General features: G+C 43.2%; 1 protein-coding gene across 1 annotated transcript; it reads left to right on the top strand.

Annotated features, from left to right (window-relative positions):
- Positions 1-10517: 10517 nt before the first annotated feature.
- Positions 10518-18321, top strand: LOC115124483 (piggyBac transposable element-derived protein 4-like). The gene is made up of 2 exons (XM_065002170.1): positions 10518-10591; positions 16575-18321. Exons 1-2 carry the CDS (start codon positions 10518-10520, stop codon positions 18319-18321), a joined length of 1821 nt encoding a protein of 606 aa, XP_064858242.1.
- Positions 18322-18674: the final 353 nt, after the last annotated feature.

The following is an 18674-nucleotide window of genomic DNA, read 5'->3' as shown; positions in this document are numbered from 1 at the left end:
GCTTTTACAATTTTATAAATGAAGACAGACAATTTGTTGGTTTGTTTTACATGGTGGGGTCTTTTTGTGTCAGTAAAAATGAATAAGTGATAAATGGCAGTGGAAACTCCTTTATGCGCAAGTATTTATATAATAACCATCATATCGAAGTTAAACGTGGAGTCATGTGATGATATGTTGATTGGTCCTCCCACTATGACTTGGGAAACCATGCAGTTTATTAGGCTACAGATGAAATAAGTTATGAACTTCACAGGGTGGTGAAACTGCATGTGATGAGCTTGATGCTCCTTTCCAATACATTTTGATGGTCTTATTCTGGTGACATGATGATCGATGCTTGGTTGTCATTTGACAAATAAAATAATATCTCTCTTATCCATAATAATCTCATCATGTAGGTAGCCTACCAACACTGTACAGTTGTGGCCAAAAGTTTGGAGAATGACACAAATATACATTTTCACAAAGTCTGCTGCCTCAGTTTGCATGATGGCTATTTGCATATACTCCAGAATGTTATGAAGAGTGATCAGATGAATTGCAAATAACTGCAAAGTCCCTCTTTCCCATGCAAATGAACTGAATCCCAAAAAACATTTCCACTGCATTTCAGCCCTGTCACAAAAGGACCAGCTGACATCATGTCAGTGATTCTCTCGTTAACACAGGTGTGAGTGTTGACGAGGACAAGGCTGGAGATCACTCTGTCATGCTGATTGAGTTCGAATAACAGACTGGAAGCTTCAAAAGGAGGGTGGTGCTTGGAATCATTGTTCTTCCTCTGTCAAACATGGTTACCTGCAAGGAAACACGTGCCGTCATCATTACTTTGCACAAAAAGGGCTTCACAGGCAAGGATATTGCTGCCAGTAAGATTGCAAATAAATCAACTGTTGTGTCTTTGGCTATGCCGGATTAAGTGATATGACATGCTATTCTATAAAATCCTTTCTCTGTAATAGTATTACCTGATTGAGCTAATCATGTAAATGTAATTAACTAGAGAGTCGGGGCACCACAAAATAATATTTATAGAGCAGTTATCTTTCGAATAAACTCTTAAAGACCTAGTAACATTTTACATCAATAGCAGTCAATATTAATCGTCACCTTATTTCAGTCTCATCTGAAAGTTGTAAATTCTTGGTTATCTTCACGAACCCTGGTGAACAAGTTGAATCAGCAATACAAAATTGGGTTTATTTATTTATTTACTAAATACCTAACTAATCACACAGAATTACATATACACATAATTAATCATACCTTGATTACAAATTATGTCATAAAGGAAAACGTCCCTAGCGGACAAAGCAGATATGACAGCTGGTTACACAAAAGAAAATGGGTGAAAATGAATGGAAGAGCGGGAAGACTGAGGAACAAAGGGAGAAGATGTGCTGTTGTAAATACAATATCCTATGCATTCTAAATTATCACCCATTTGGAAAAGGAAAATGCAATAAATATTTACTCTGAGCTGCGCTTCAGTAGGTTGGTGGCAGATGGAAAGCCGTGTTGCCCAACAGAGTCCTTTGTCCTTTGAAGAGTGTCTCTGGTGGTGAACAGGAAACGTTGTAGTAACGTCGTTGTGTGGTAGACGGGATACTCTGTCTGTTCTTTCCTAGCCCACATTTGCAGCTGCTGTTGCTAACTCAACGGCTAGGAGGTATCACTTCTGTAGTGAATGAGAGTTCAAAGTTCATACCATTCGCAACCAAAGCTCACGTTGAGGTTGGCTTCGTTCTGTAGTTATTATCTGAACCATTCTGACATCGGATCGGCATCCTAATGTCTCCGGAACAGGAGGTTACATTTTCGTCAAGGCTTTATATAGTGGAGGGAGAAGGGTGTGTTTGCATAGTTTTATAACCCATGTCTCTTCATAGGGGCGGGCCACTGATTGAGCAGAGCCCTAACCTTATGAAAACCCAAATCTCTCATTTGGAAGCTAAAATTACATTTAATCTTTTCACCAATAATTTTATATTCAAACATTTAAGTTGAACAACAATTCCATGTGAATCCGATAACTACAATGTGCAGACTTTCCACTGTAGAGTTTATGTCATCCTATCATTGATGAGAATGTCTCAGATAACAACCGAACTGACATCATATTCATTAAGTACCACCGCATATGTTCAACTGGTCGGATTACCAAAATATGGTTCATTTCCCCCCACCTTCTGATGTTCCCAGAATCTCTATGTTAACCAAGGGATTTTCAAATGTCACATCAGTAGGGTAGAGAGAGGAAAAGGGGGGTATTTATGACTGTCATAAACCTACCCCCAGGCCAGCGTCGTGACACAACCATTTATCGGATCATCAAGAACTTCAAGGAGAGTGGTTCAATTGTTGTGAAGAAGGCTTCAGGGCGCCCAAGAAAGTCCAGCAAGCGCCAGGACCATCTCCTAAAGTTGATTCAGCTGCGGGATCGTGGCACCACCAGTACAGACCTTGCTCAGGAATGGCAGCAGGCAGGTGTGAGTGCATCTGCACGTACAGTGAAAAACAGTAAACAGTAACAAACAGAAATACCTTATTTACATAACAGTAATTATTCAGACCCCTTGCTATGAGACTGTCAGAGCAAAAACCAAGCCATGAGGTCGAAGGAATTGTCCGTAGAACTTCGAGACAGGATTACGTTGAGGCACAAATCTTGGGAAGGGTACCAAAACACTTCTACAGCATTAAAGGACCCCAAGAACACACTGTGGTGAAGAAGGTGCAACAGAGCCTCTTCAACATCAGGAGGCACCTAAAACCCTCACACAGTTTTACAGATGCACAATGAAATGACCCCAAGAACACACTGTGGTGAAGAAGGTGGAACAGAGCCTCTTCAACATCAGGCTTGTCACCTAAAACCCTCACACAGTTTTACAGATGCACAATGAAAGCCATAGGAAGTTGGTTGCAATTTCAGTTTAATCCACCAGAAAAGACAGAACATTCTGTTTACTAATTGATAAAAATAATAATAATAATAAAACCCCCATTATTTCTATTTCTACTTTGCACATTATTCCACTGCAAATCTACCATTCCAGTGTTTTACTTGCTATATTGTATTTACTTCGCCACCATGGCCTTTTTTGCCTTTACCTCCCTTATCTCACCTCATTTGCTCACATTGTATATAGACTTATTCTTCTCCTGTATTATTGACTGTATGTTTGTTTTACTCCATGTGTAACTCTGTGTTGTTGTATGTGTGGAACTGCTTTGCTTTATCTTGGACAGGTCGCAATTGTAAATGAGAACTTGTTCTCAACTTCCATACCTTGGTAAATAAAGGTGAAAAAAAATGAATAATAATTAAAGACCAAAATTGGTTAAAGAACATTATGAACCTCTGCAGATTTAGCTACAAAGAGACAGAATCATTTGATAATTTTAGATAATTTGTTTTGGTACTATCCATATGTAGCTTGTTTTTGGTCGCAGGTGAAGGAATGGCAACATTTACCTGGAGCTAACTCTGCAGACAGCACTACTGGGGGATTTGAAAAATCATAGTCAATTGATCAATAATATAATAATACTTTTAGCAAACATGTTTATTTTTAATTTACTATCTGTAGCAACTATGAGAAAATAAAGGTCAAGAACGTTTGTGAAACAGCACAGTTAAAAATATATGGCAAATAGAAATCAAACGGGGTGGTCTTCAGAGATAGATGGGAGAGGTTTATGGTAACTGAAGGATAGGACTGGATGGTCTTCAGATATAGATGGGAGAGGTTTAGGGTAACTGAAGGATAGGACTGGATGGTCTTCAGAGATAGATGGGAGAGGTTTAGGGTAACTGAAGGATAGGACTGGATGGTCTTCAGAGATAGATGGGAGAGGTGTAGGGTAACTGAAGGATAGGACTGGGTGGTCTTCAGAGATAGATGGGAGAGGTTTAGGGTAACTGAAGGATAGGACTGGATGGTCTTCAGAGATAGATGGGAGAGGTTTAGGGTAACTGAAGGATAGGACTGGGTGGTCTTCAGAGATAGATGGGAGAGGTTTAGGGTAACTGAAGGATAGGATTAAAAACAAACTAAATATAACTATTGTATAACACATTGTCTGTAAAATGTACATAGTATGAATAAGCTGGACATAGAAGCCTGAAAGTTGTTGTGCATTAGTTTCCTCCAATTAGGGAAGGGGTGATAGGGTTAGTGGAAAACAAAGGAAAATATATGTTTATACATACAGTGCCTTTAGAAAGTATTACAAATGTATATGTATTTTTAAACAGAAATAACTTATTTACATAAGTATTCAGACCCTTTGCTATGAGAATCGAAATTGAGCTCAGGTGCATCTTGTTTCCATTGATCATCCTTGAGATGTTTCTACAACTTGATTGGAGTCCACCTGTGGTAAATTCAATTGATTGGACATGATTTGGAAAGGCACACACCTGTCTATATAAGGTCCCACAGTTTACAGCGCAAGTCAGAGCAAAAACCAAGCCATGAAGTCGAAGGAATTTTCCGTAGAGCGCCGGCAGAGATATGGGGAAGGGAGACAAATATGCCGCATTGAAGTTCCCAAAGAACACAGTGGCTACCATCGTTCTTAAAAGGAAAAGTTTGGAACCACCAAGGCTCTTCCTAGAGCTGGCCACCTGGCCAAACTGCGCAAACAGGGGAGAAGGGCCTTGATCTGGGAGGTTACCAAGAACCTGATGGTCACTCTGACAGAGATATAGAGTTCCTCTGTGGAGATGGGAGACACCAACACTTGCCTAAATAGCCCATATGCCACCATAGGAAGTGTTATGTGTTGTTCGCGATGAGCCTTGGTCAATTTAGCTCAGAGTATGTCACCCTATTCTTTCTGTCACCTTTTTTAAATTGATTTTTTTTAACCAGGTAGGCTAGTTGAGAACAAGTTCTCATTTACAACTGCGACCTGGCCAAGATAAAGCATAGCAGTGTGAACAGACAACACAGAGTTACACATGGAGTAAACAATTAACAAGTCAATAACACAGTAGAAAAAAAAGAGAGTCTATATACATACCTAATCCTGCCTAATAGGCAGGCCCATCCTGGAGGAAAGTATTGGCTGTAAGAAGTAAGAACATAACATCTGGTTATTTTTAAATGACTTCTTATGACATTGCTTGCCAGACTGAACATTGTAATTCATATTTTTCAGTCTGCGTTACCCACTCCAGTCAGCAGATGGCGATATGAAATTTTCAGGTGATGCTTCTTGCGTGACGTATAATCTAGTGGACGGGACAGGAGGCTTCTTCACAACAGCGACAAAAGGCTTCTGATTTAACCACGCTGTGCTTTGCTAGCAAACCTAAAAATTGTAGCTCTTTAGACCAATCTTGTGTATATTACTCTTAGTGTTTTCAACATTCTGTTTACATATCTACTGGTTCATTTAAACGTAATTTGCTTGTTAAATTAGCAAATGTGTTACATTGATACTGCACTAGGCTAATCTCCAGAAGCATAAACTCACTAATCTAGACGGAGAAAGAAACTGGTGAAAGGAGGCAAAGAAGCTTGAAGAATGAATAAGGAGGCTATCACATTGAAAAAAGAGGATGATATTACAGTGAAAGAGGAATATGGGAACGAGGTTGTCAAAGTGGAAAAAGAGGTAGAAGCTTTCAGAATCAAAAAGGAGGAAGATGCCGTAAAATTGAAAGAGGAGGAAGACCCTTTTGGAGTAAAAGAGGAGGATATCTCAATAAAAGAGGAAGACGTTTTGGGAGTGAAAAATGAGACTGAAGATCCGATTACCACCAGTGAGTACTGTCTTAAAAACGGGCACAAACTATGCAGTTGTTTTTAAAGGGGCATTATACTGAAGTTCTACACTTGAATATGTTGTTCAGTACTGTAGGAATTGTTTGGGGCAATCTGCCATTGGTACATATATTTTTGTAACTTCAAAAATTGATTTATTGAATTCTCTATGTGGTCTATATTAAAGTGCACTTATTCTAGTATAGCCGGGTTTTAAAATATAATATACAGTGCATTTGTACTTCAAATATCAAGTGGACGCAAAATGCACCCATTTTGTGGAACGTCCCTTTGACATTTGCATCACAGTGGTGGGAAAAGTAGGCAAGTAAAAGTGAGTCACCCAGTAAAATACTACTTGAGTAAAAATTAAAATATACTGAAGTATCAAAAGTATATAAATAATTTCAAATTCCTTATATTAAGCAAACCAGATGGTGCCATTTTCTTGTTTGTTTTTATTTTATTGACGGATAGCCAGGGACACACTCCAACTCTCTGACAATCTACAATTGAAACGTGTGTTTAGTGAGTCCACCAGATCAGAGGCAGTAATGATTACCAGGGATGTTCTCTTGATTAGTGAGTGAATTGGACCATTTTCCTGTCCTGCCAAGCCTTCGAAATGTAATGAGTACTTTTGGGTGTCAGGGAAATGTATGGAGTAAAAAGTACATTTTCTTAATGTATGTAGTGAAGTAAAAGTACAAATAGTAAAGTACAGATTCCCTGGAAAGCTACTTAAATAGTACTTTAAAGTATTTTTACTTAAGTACTTTACACCACTGATCACAAACAATATTTAAAAAAACATAATTAAAGTGGCTAATTTAGTCCCCTTTTAGATATGTATTCATTCCTCCTGTTTACCATATGTTTGATGTTCTCATTCACACAGGAGAGAGACATGACTATGGTGGATCCTCTGCGGAGCCTCAACAACATCCTGATGCTGACGAGGTAGAGAAGAGTCTCTCCAGATCAGAACACCAGATGGTACAGCTTGGTTTGGTCTAGCATACAGCTTGCTCTCAGGGTCTGGTCTGGGCTTCTGTAAAGCACTTTTTCAACAGTGACATCAGCATCCATAATGATATGCGTCTGTGTCCCCTCTTTATGGTTACCAGGACAACGCTAGCCCCTCCTCCCTCCCGGAGTCCCCGTTTCGTACCTCTCCCGGTAGCACCTTACTGCTGGGTATGAAGAGGTTGTCTGTGCTGCTGGTGGACTGCAGGAAAACAACGGGGCTGAGTGGAACTGTGAGAGGAGGAGAAGAGAAGAAAGGATCAGATTTGAATCATCAAAGTAAGTCCTGTAGTTTAGTTTGAACAAATATAATAGATCTTCCCACTGGTATCTGTTACCAGGACAACCAGCAGAGTTCTGTTAGTTGACATGAAGATGGACTAGTATCTTTTACCAGTGGGGCTGTCCCCGACTAATAAAAATCTTGTTTGACTTAGCCACCTGTTCTTTTCACCAATCAATTGGTGCAAATTTTAAACATGTATTTCTATATATACACTACCGTTGAAGAGTTTGGGGTCACTTAGAAATGGCCTTGTTTTTGAAAGAAAAACTTTTTTTTGGTCCATTAAAATAACATCGACAATCACAGCCACAAATGCTGATGCTCCAGATACTCAACTAGTCTACAGGAGGCCAGTTTTGTTGCTTCTTTCATCAGAACAAGTTTTCAGCTGTGCTAACATAATTGCAAAAGCGTTTTCTAATGTTCGATTCGCATTTTTGATAAATGATAAACGTGCCATTTAGCTGATACATGGGCCTCTGTAGATAATAATGGGCCTCTGTAGATACTAATGCCATTGGATAATAATGGGCCTCTAGTAGACTGCATTTATGGTTGCTTTATGTAGATAATAATGGGCCCTGTAGATAATAATGGGCCTGTAGATAATAATGGGCCTCTGTAGATAATAATGGGCCTCTGTAGATAATAATGGGCCTCTGTAGATAATAATGGGCCTTTATGTAGATAATAATGGGCCTCTGTAGATAATAATGGGCCTTTATGTAGATAATAATGGGCCTCTGTAGATAATAATGGGCCTCTGTAGATACTAATGGGCTTCTATGTAGATAATAATGGGCCTCTATGTAGATAATAATGGGCATTTATGTAGATAATAATGGGCCTTTATGTAGATAATAATGGGCCTCTGTAGATAATAATGGGCCTCTATGTAGATAATAATGGGCCTCTATGTAGATAATCCACAAATAATCAGCCATTTCCAGGTACAATAGTCATTTATAACATTAACAATGTCTGCACTGTATTTATGATCAATTTGTTATTTTAACTGACAAAAGGACATGTATATCCTAACACGATCCGTGTTGTAAACAGCATTCTGCATGAATTACGACTCTTTCAACTTGCAACAAAACAATTTTATGAAATTAAATTTTGTCAGCAATCAAACATAGCTTAACACGGTCAAGTTCGGTTTCTGTGCAATCCTCAGACACTCTAGAAGGCAACCAAACATGTTTCCTAATTCTACATTACGTATTGGCTATACAAGACCTGAATTAGCCCATGAAGGTTCTTGGACCAATGACCACCTATCGTTTTGAAACCTCGCTAGATAGCCAATGAGCTGGGATTTCCAGGAGTATGTGAACGCCGTTTGTAGGACAAACAGCCATCATGCTAGAGCTGTGCACAACAGAGTTCATTCTCTGGTGAAAGGAAACCAGATGCACTGTAGTTTACATTTCATAGCAGCTCGTTCTCTTCTACAGACTTCTGAAGTCTGAAAAAGTTAAACATGGTTACTAAGAGTGGAAAAGCTAAATCTCAGTCCAAGTATAATCATTTTGATGATATTATTGCAGAAATTGACCAGGAGAGTGACACAGAAGGAATGGATGAGGACTCTGTGAGTGACCAGAGTTTTGATTCCAGCGGAAGAAATGTTTTTGGAAGGAGAAGATCCACTTTTTGATCAGTAAGTAAAACAAGTTTTTACTTCTCATGCTAATGCAGTTGTTTAAATGGTTGCATATTTATTTATATATACACACACACAGTCAAAGTTTACATGAACTTAGTTTGGAGTCCTTAAAACTCGTTTTTCAACCAGTCCACAAATTTCTTGTTAACCTCTCTGGTACAAGTGCGTCCCACCTCGACAACAGCCAGTGAAATTGCAGGGCGCCAAATGAAAAACAACAGAAATCCCATAATTAAAATTCCTCAAACATACAAGTATTATAAACCATTTTAAAGATAAACTTGTTGTAAATCCAGCCATATTGTCCTGTTTCAAATAGGCTTTACGGCGAAAGCACACCAAACAATTGTTAGGTCAACCCCTAGCCACAGAAAACCATACAGACATTTTCCAACCAAGGAGAGGTGTCACAAAAGTCAGAAATAGCAATTTAAAAATTAATCACTTACCTCTGATCGTCTGGTGGCACTCCCAGGTCTCCATGTTAAACAATAAATGTTTGTTTTGGATAATGTCCTCTTATGACCAAAAACCCCTTTTTGTTCGCACGTTTAGTCCAGTAATCCGAATGCACAAGGTGCGGGCACAAAGTCCAGACAAAGTTTTTAAAAAGTACAATAAAAGTTTGTAGAAACATGTCAAACTGTAGTATTATCTAAAATAAGGACGCACGACAACGAGGTTCTAGCTCCAGCCTGTTTATTAACCTAACCTCGCATGTCCTACATAGGTACGGATACCCCCAAGGGACATCCTACTACATCTTCCCCTCTCCCATGAACAAGAACTCAACATGCATAACCACTGAAGCATAACTGAAATGCAATTTGGAAACCAGTATTATTCTCTAACATGCTAATTCCCATCCTGAAACAGTATGAAAGCATTCAATCACACAGTATGAACATTAACTTAGGTACAGTCTCTTTTTTCTGGGTATGTTCCCCAGCAGTATGTTTTCTCCACGTAACATAGTCTTTCAGCCACTGGTGGCTTCACATCCCTTTCTGGGCGCGCTTGTGGCTCTGTGAGCATTCTCTCTCCTTCACCCTCTTTTTGTGCATTTTCTGTGGCCTCAGTCTGTGTGGCTGGTAGATCTGGAAGAGCTCTGAGGTGTGTTTTGTTCCTTCGTACCTCTTCTGAGCCTGTGTCCACCACATAGGAGCGTGGGGCATCCGCTTTCCTCGGCACTATTGCTGGTGTCTTTGAGTTTGTAATCCACACACGTTGACCTTCGGTCAGCTCTGGCCTCTCCTTAGCACGGTGTCTCCGATTTTAAAGTCTCCAGTTTGCATTTGTTTCAGCCGTTTGTCCCTCTCAGCGAAGGCCTCCCTTTTAGGCCATCGGGCGAGACAGGGAATGGGGAACACAGCCTCCTGCCCATCAGAGCTCGGCAGGCGACGGCTGAGCCTTTCACATGCCCATGTGATAGCCAACGCCTCCTTCTCCACTTGAGCATATCTTTGTCGGATAAGCTTCGGGAGATGTATGCTATTGGATGACACTCCATGTTGTCCTGCATCTGTGTGAGGACAGCCCTTAGCCCAAACGATGATGCATCTGCTGATACTTTTGTCTTAGCGTGGGGACGGTACTGGGCCAGCACTCTCTGTGAGGCCAGATCTCCTTTGCTTTTGTCAAACGCTACATGTTGCATGTGACCCCATGGACCAGTCATTCTCTGTGGCTAGTAAGTCTCTGAGGTTTGGTTGTATCTGAGAACTGTGGGAGGAACTTACCCACATATGTGGCCATGCCTAAGAAGGTTCTGACTTCAGCCACATTCTGGGGTCTGGGCATATGTGTGATGGCGCTGATCTTCTCTGGGTCCGGCTCTATTCCAGCTGCACTGACATTCAGACTGTTTCAAAGCAGGGAGGGGACAGTGTTTGAGATAAAACAGCCATATCATTATTTTGCTAGCTAACGAGCAAGGACTGTTGCAAGAGGAAGAAGCTAGCGGAATTTCAGGGTTTGCGACTCCAAGTTCAACGGGCTCTGGCGCAAACACGGACAGGCCAGTGGCTAGTGCTGACGGATTTCGCATTAGTTCCTGGAGAATTTAGCTTGTATGGACATTCAAAACTGGCCAAAATGGATCAGGCGCTTTGAAAGGTACAGGGTAGCATCAGGCTTAAATGTGAAAATGAGGCATCTCAAGTTAATACACTGATCTACTCTATGGGTGATGAAGCCGAGGATATATTAAATGCTTCAACGTTGACCGAGGAAGAGAAACTTAACTACAGTGCCGTTAACCTCTGAACTACCCATCCCGGATCCGGGATAATTGTCATCAGCAACACTGAATAGCATAGCGCCACAGTCAAATAATATTACTAGAAAATATTCATATTCATGAAATCACAAGTGCAATATTGCAAAACACAGTTTAGCCTTTTGTTAATCCATCGGTTGTCTCAGATTTAGAAATTATGCTTTACAGCGAAAGAAATCCAAGCGTTTGTGTAAGTTTATCGATAGCATAACATAACATTATGTACACTTAGCATCAGGTAGCTTGGTCACGAAAAGCAATCAAATTAAATCGTTTACCTTTGAAGATTTTCGGATGTTTTCACTCACGAGACTCCCGGTTAGACAACAAATGTTCCTTTTGTTCCATAAAGATATGTTTTATATCCAAATACCTCCGTTAGTTTGCTGCGTTATGCCCAGGAATCCACCGGAAAGAGCAGTCACGACAACGCAGACAAAAATTCCTAATTATATCCATAATGTCCACAGAAACATGTCAAACGTTTTTATAGTCATTCCTCAGGGTGTTTTTCAAATATCTATTCGATAATATATCAACCTGGGACAGTTGGCTTTTCACGAGGACCGGGAGTAACAATGGCTGCCTTTGTCTTTTGCGCACAGCTCACTCTGAGAGCCCCTCCTATCCACTTACGCAATGTGGTCGTTCACGCTCATTCTTCCAAATAAAAGCCTGAAACTATGTCTAAAGGCTTTTGACACCTTAGGGAAGCCATAGAAAAGGGAATCTGGTTGATATCCCTTTTAAATGGGCAATAGGGATGCATAAGAACAGAAGGGTTTCAAAATAAGAGGCACTTCCTGATTGGGTTTTCCTCCGGGTTTCGCCTGCAATATCAGTTCTTCTTAACTCACAGACAATATTTTGACCGTTTTGGAAACTTGAGAGTTTTCTATCCTAATCTGTCAATTATATGCATATTCTAGCATCTGGTCCTGAGAAATAGGCCGTTTACTTTGGGAACGTTATTTTTCAAAAAATAAAAACAGTGCCCCCTAGCTTTAAGAGGTTATTAACCTCTTTAGGCTATACGGGACGTTAGCGTCCCGCATAGGCTAACATCTGGGGAAAAAGCATAGCGCAAAGATACTAAATGCACAATTCGTAATATTAAACGTTCTTGTAAATACATGTATCTAACATCTATAATCTTAACTTCCTCTTAATCCAACCACAGTGTCAGATTTTTAAAATGCTTTTCGGCGAAAGCAATCTTACGATAATCTGACGACAAGCCCCACAGTATTACTAGCATTCTGACGACAAGCCCCACAGTATTACTAGCATTCTGACGACAAGCCCCACAGTATTACTAGCATTCTGACGACAAGCCCCACAGTATTACTAGCATTCTGACGACAAGCGCGCCCCACAGTATTACTAGCATTCTGACGACAAGCGCGCCCCACAGTATTACTAGCATTCTGACGACAAGCGCGCCCCACAGTATTACTAGCATTCTGACGACAAGCGCGCCCCACAGTATTACTAGCATTTTCCAACCAAGCATTAGCGTCACAAAAAGCCAGAAATAGAACTAAAATAATCAATTACCTTTGAAGATCTTCTTCTTTTGGCAATACAAAAGGTCCAACCTTCACAATAAATGGTTTTGTTCGATTAAATCCATTTTTATAGCATAAAACGACACATTTTGTAAAAGGCTTGTGTCATGAATTCCGTATCCTTCAACTTTCAACGATACATTCGATGCAATTAGTCACACAGCATTGACGTTTATCTAGTCATGGTTGGTTTCATTGAAATCCTCTGTTTGTTAGTAACACAACCATACTTGATGATTCTTTTTACGGGCGTACTGATTTGAACACAGCAAACAATGACCTCATTGCGCGCCAATGATATCACCAGTGCTTCTTTGAATGACTGTGGGCAGAAATAATCACCACTGATCCTCTTGAAATCTCGCTTGGTAGATAGCCAATGGGCTGAGGTAAATGGAATGATCTATTGTTTATATCCGGGAAGACCAGCTCTTGAATGAAATTAGAGCGTAACGCAGCCATTCGCCATTGGAATTTCCACCAGAAGGAGCCATTTTCTTTGCACGAAGCAGTATTGAGTCAAGATCATTTTTCGCTATTTTATTGAAGGAATTATGGCGAGTAAATCTGGGAAAGCAAAGGCAAAGTCCAGGTATACAGATCTACATGATATTATTGACGAGATTGAAAGAGAAAGTGACACGGAAGTTCAAGAAGATCTATCGGATTGTGTGTCAAGTTTGGACAGTCAATTTGAGGACATGTTTCTGTATGGTGAGGATCTCCATTGGATTGTAATTCTCATGCCGTTGTTTGAAATATTTGACATGTGTGTATATATATATATTCAGGAATGTTTGTTGAGGTGCCACATGGCTTTCCCTTTGGGTGTGTGTCTGTAAATGTTATATGTATTTTAAACTAAATCTAAACATGGAACGGAACAGAACCTCACCTGAGTGAGCTCCACACCGCGTGGCCGCGGCCACTCTAATCTGGTGGTCCCAGCGCGCACGACCCACGTGGAGTTCCAGGTCTCCGGTAGCCTCTGGAACTGCCGATCTGCGGCCAACAAGGCAGAGTTCATCTCAGCCTATGCCTCCCTCCAGTCCCTCGACTTCTTGGCACTGACGGAAACATGGATCACCACAGATAACACTGCTACTCCTACTGCTCTCTCTTCGTCCGCCCACGTGTTCTCGCACACCCCGAGAGCTTCTGGTCAGGGATCCTCATCTCTCCCAAGTGGTCATCCTCTCTTTCTCCCCTTACCCATCTGTCTATCGCCTCCTTTGAATTCCATGCTGTCACAGTTACCAGCCCTTTCAAGCTTAACATCCTTATCATTTATCGCCCTCCAGGTTCCCTCGGAGAGTTCATCAATGAGCTTGATGCCTTGATAAGCTCCCTTCCTGAGGACGGCTCACCTCTCACAGTTCTGGGCGACTTTAACCTCCCCACGTCTACCTTTGACTCATTCCTCTCTGCCTCCTTCTTTCCACTCCTCTCTTCTTTTGACCTCACCCTCTCACCTTCCCCCTTTACTCACAAGGCAGGCAATACGCTCGACCTCATCTTTACTAGATGCTGTTCTTCCACTAACCTCACTGCAACTCCTCCAAGTCTCCGACCACTACCTTGTATCCTTTTCCCTCTTGCTCTCATCCAACACTTCCCACACTGCCCCTGCTCGGATGGTATCGCGCCGTCCCAATCTTCGCTCTCTCTCCCCCGCTACTCTCTCCTCTTCCATCCTATCATCTCTTCCTCTGCTCAAACCTTCTCCAACCTATCTCCTGATTCTGCCTCCTCAACCCTCCTCTCCTCCCTTTCTGCATCCTTTGATTCTCTATGTCCCCTATCCTCCAGGCCGGCTCAGTCCTTCCCTCCTGCTCCGTGGCTCGACGACTCATTGCGAGCTCACAGAACAGGGCTCCGGGCAGCCGAGCGGAAATGGAGGAAAACTCGCCTCCCTGCGGACCTGGCATCCTTTCACTCCCTCCTCTCTACATTTTCCTCTTCTGTCTCTGCTGCTAAAGCCACTTTCTACCACTCTAAAGTCCAAGCATCTGCCTCTAACCCTAGGAAGCTCTTTGCCACCTTCTCCTCCCTCCTGAATCCTCCCCCCTCCTCCCTCTCTGCAGATGACTTCGTCAACCATTTTGAAAAGAAGGTCGACGACATCCGATCCTCGTTTGCTAAGTCAAACGACACCGCTGGTTCTGCTCACACTGCCCTACCCTGTGCTCTGACCTCTTTCTCCCTCTCTCTCCAGATGAAATCTCGCGTCTTGTGACGGCCGGCCGCCCAACAACCTGCCCGCTTGACCCTATTCCCTCCTCTCTTCTCCAGACCATTTCCGGAGACCTTCTCCCTTACCTCACCTCGCTCATCAACTCATCCCTGACCGCTGGCTACGTCCCTTCCGTCTTCAAGAGAGCGAGAGTTGCACCCCTTCTGAAAAAACCTACACTCGATCCCTCCGATGTCAACAACTACAGACCAGTATCCCTTCTTTCTTTTCTCTCCAAAACTCTTGAACGTGCCGTCCTTGGCCAGCTCTCCCGCTATCTCTCTCAGAATGACCTTCTTGATCCAAATCAGTCAGGTTTCAAGACTAGTCATTCAACTGAGACTGCTCTTCTCTGTATCACGGAGGCCCTCCGCACTGCTAAAGCTAACTCTCTCTCCTCTGCTCTCATCCTTCTAGACCTATCGGCTGCCTTCGATACTGTGAACCATCAGATCCTCCTCTCCACCCTCTCCGAGTTGGGCATCTCTGGCGGCGCGGCCCACGCTTGGATTGCGTCCTACCTGACAGGTCGCTCCTACCAGGTGGCGTGGCGAGAATCTGTCTCCTCACCACGCGCTCTCACCACTGGCGTCCCCAGGGCTCTGTTCTAGGCCCTCTCCTATTCTCGCTATACACCAAGTCACTTGGCTCTGTCATAACCTCACATGGTCTCTCCTATCATTGCTATGCAGACGACACACAATTAATCTTCTCCTTTCCCCCTTCTGATGACCAGGTGGCGAATCGCATCTCTGCATGTCTGGCAGACATATCAGTGTGGATGACGGATCACCACCTCAAGCTGAACCTCAGCAAGACGGAGCTGCTCTTCCTCCCGGGGAAGGACTGCCCGCTCCATGATCTCGCCATCACGGTTGACAACTCCATTGTGTCCTCCTCCCAGAGCGCTAAGAACCTTGGCGTGATCCTGGACAACACCCTGTCGTTCTCAACTAACATCAAGGCGGTGGCCCGTTCTTGTAGGTTCATGCTCTACAACATCCGCAGAGTACGACCCTGCCTCACACAGGAAGCAGCGCAGGTCCTAATCCAGGCACTTGTCATCTCCCGTCTGGATTACTGCAACTCGCTGTTGGCTGGGCTCCCTGCCTGTGCCATTAAACCCCTACAACTCATCCAGAACGCGCAGCCCGTCTGGTGTTCAACCTTCCCAAGTTCTCTCACGTCACCCCGCTCCTCCGCTCTCTCCACTGGCTTCCAGTTGAAGCTCGCATCCGCTACAAGACCATGGTGCTTGCCTACGGAGCTGTGAGGGGAACGGCACCTCAGTACCTCCAGGCTCTGATCAGGCCCTACACCCAAACAAGGGCACTGCGTTCATCCACCTCTGGCCTGCTCGCCTCCCTACCACTGAGGAAGTACAGTTCCCGCGCAGCCCAGTCAAAACTGTTCGCTGCTCTGGCCCCCCAATGGTGGAACAAACTCCCTCACGACGCCAGGACAGCGGAGTCAATCACCACCTTCCGGAGACACCTGATCTTTCAGGAATACCTAGGATAGGATAAAGTAATCCTTCTCACCCCCCTTAAAATATTTAGATGCACTATTGTAAAGTGGCTGTTCCACTGGATGTCTTAAGGTGAACGCACCAATTTGTAAGTCGCTCTGGATAAGAGCGTCTGCTAAATGACTTAAATGTAAAATGTAAATGTAAATGATTTACGTTCCCTACTCTAATATAATCTGTGTTTCTGTGTCTTTATTTCACAGTCCCTCCGATTCTGATTGGGAGCCCCCACTGCCAAGGTGCCCATCCCCGACAGGAGCTGGATCATCTAGCCGGACCCCTGCTGTCTCCGGCTCCACACCTACCCCCGCCCTGCCAGGTGGGAAGTCTGTGACAAAGAAGTGGAGGTGGGGAAGAGCTAAACCTGCAATCAGAGAGGAGGAGGGTCGTTGGCACTCTGTGCTGGAGGAGGATGTGTTGCCTACACCTCCAGTATTCAGACCGAAGAGGCCATCAGGACCTCAGCTGGACATGACCTCTAAGTACAGCCCCATGCAACTTTTTCAGCTGTTTTTCACCTCGGCAGTTGTTGATTCCTTGGTGTCGAACACAAATAAGTATGGTGCTAAGAAGCAGGCAGGCAAGAAAGAGGGATGGAAGCCCATTTCCATGTCAGATCTTTTTTGTTTCATGTCAATGGTCATGTACATGGGTCTTGTGAAGCTAAAAACCCTGAAAGACTACTGGAAAACTGCTCCTCTCTATCAACTGCCTTTCCCATCCACTGTCATATCATGCAAAAGGTTTATGACAATCTCACAGGCGCTTCATATCAGTGACCCAGAAGTTGATGAGGACAATGAGAAGATGAGAGGCACAGCAAGGTTTGATAGGCTGTGCAAAATAAAACCTCTCTACCCCAGCATCGTCGAGGCTTGCAAAACCTATTTTCAGCCTGCCCAGAACATTTCCATCGATGAGAGGATGGTAGCTTCAAAAGCCAGAATTGGCCTAAAACACTACATGCGTAACAAACCGACTAAATGGGGTTACAAGCTGTTTGTTTTGGCTGATTCTGCGTGTGCATACACGTGCAATTTTTTTGTTTATGAGGGGAAGAGCAGTTGTGCGACCGGTAAGGGACTTAGCTATGACTCCGTTATGCAGTTATTAGATTTTCAGCTGCTAGGGAAGGGCTACAAACTGTTTGTGGATAACTTCTACACAAGCCGTACCCTGTTCACAGACCTGAGGAAGCTGGATGTGTGGGCCTGTGGCACCATTCGGACCAACAGAGTGGGCTTCCCGAAAACAAAGGTGAATGACATGCCTAAGCGGGCTGAGCGGGGGACCATGAGATGGATCCGTGAAGATGGCCTGCTGTTTGTGAAGTGGATGGACACCAGAGAGGTGGTGATGTGCTCCACTATCCACAAGTCCTTCAGTGGTGATCACGTCATCAGGCGTGTGAAGGACGCTACTGGGGCATGGACCACCAAAAATGTCCCCATTCCTGCAGCCATCACGGACTACAACAAGAGCATGGGAGGTGTGGGCCTATCACATGCGCTGATAGGATACTACAATGTTCTCCACAAGACAATGAAATGGTACAAGACATTTTTCTATCATTTCATTGACATTGCTGTGGTGAATGCCTTCATCCTCCAGAAGGAAATGGCTAAGAGCTGTGGACAGCCCCCCATCTCACAGCTAGCCTTCAGAGAGCTGCTCATCCAGGAACTTGCTAGCTACAGCAAGACCACTGTAGCACCTTCTGTCCCCTCTACGTCTGTCCCCTCTGCTCCAACTAGTAGTGTTCACCTGCCCAGATTCATCTCTGCAGACATGAATGTGCCTAGGGGCAAAAAGGGCACAGTAGGGAGACGTCGTTGTGTTCTGTGTCACAGGAAATGCCCCATCACCTGCACCAGCTGTTCAGTAACCCTCTGCTTTACAGCAGAAAGAGACTGCTATTGGGCATGGCATCAGAAGAACAATATTGTGTAGAGGACTGAGGGTCTTCACAATATTGTACATTATACATTGAATGTGCGTAAATAGTTACCCTTGTTATTTTACATTTTTTCAAATGTTCATATTTTTTTTTGGGGGTGGTATGTTAGAATGGCATTTAAGTGTTTTGTATATAGTAGTTTACTTCAAAATGTATCACTGTACCAATTCGGCCACTTGGGTACATTTGGGCAACTTGTGTGGGACACCTGGGTGACTATATGCTCAATGTCATGTCGCTCACTCATTCCTGAAGATATCTTTCTGAAACTTTTTTCAAATACTGTTGCCATCTTATGTTCTCCATTCAAACCACCCCCAGCATCCTAACTGTATGTTTGGATGTT

Source organism: Oncorhynchus nerka, linkage group LG15, assembly GCF_034236695.1.
Source record: "Oncorhynchus nerka isolate Pitt River linkage group LG15, Oner_Uvic_2.0, whole genome shotgun sequence".
Classification (NCBI taxonomy): Eukaryota; Metazoa; Chordata; class Actinopteri; order Salmoniformes; family Salmonidae; genus Oncorhynchus; species Oncorhynchus nerka.
The sequence above is the reverse complement of the archived record's forward strand: the minus strand, read 5'-3'. Positions and strand labels throughout refer to the sequence as shown.

Bases quoted from the DNA above. Each gene is read 5' to 3' on its own strand.
- LOC115124483 (XM_065002170.1), top strand. From the start codon at position 10,518: ATGCCTAAGAAGGTTCTGACTTCAGCCACATTCTGGGGTCTGGGCATA. The intron at 10,592-16,574 runs GTCCGGCTCTAT...TTTATTTCACAG, and splicing joins ATGGCGCTGATCTTCTCTGG to TCCCTCCGATTCTGATTGGG.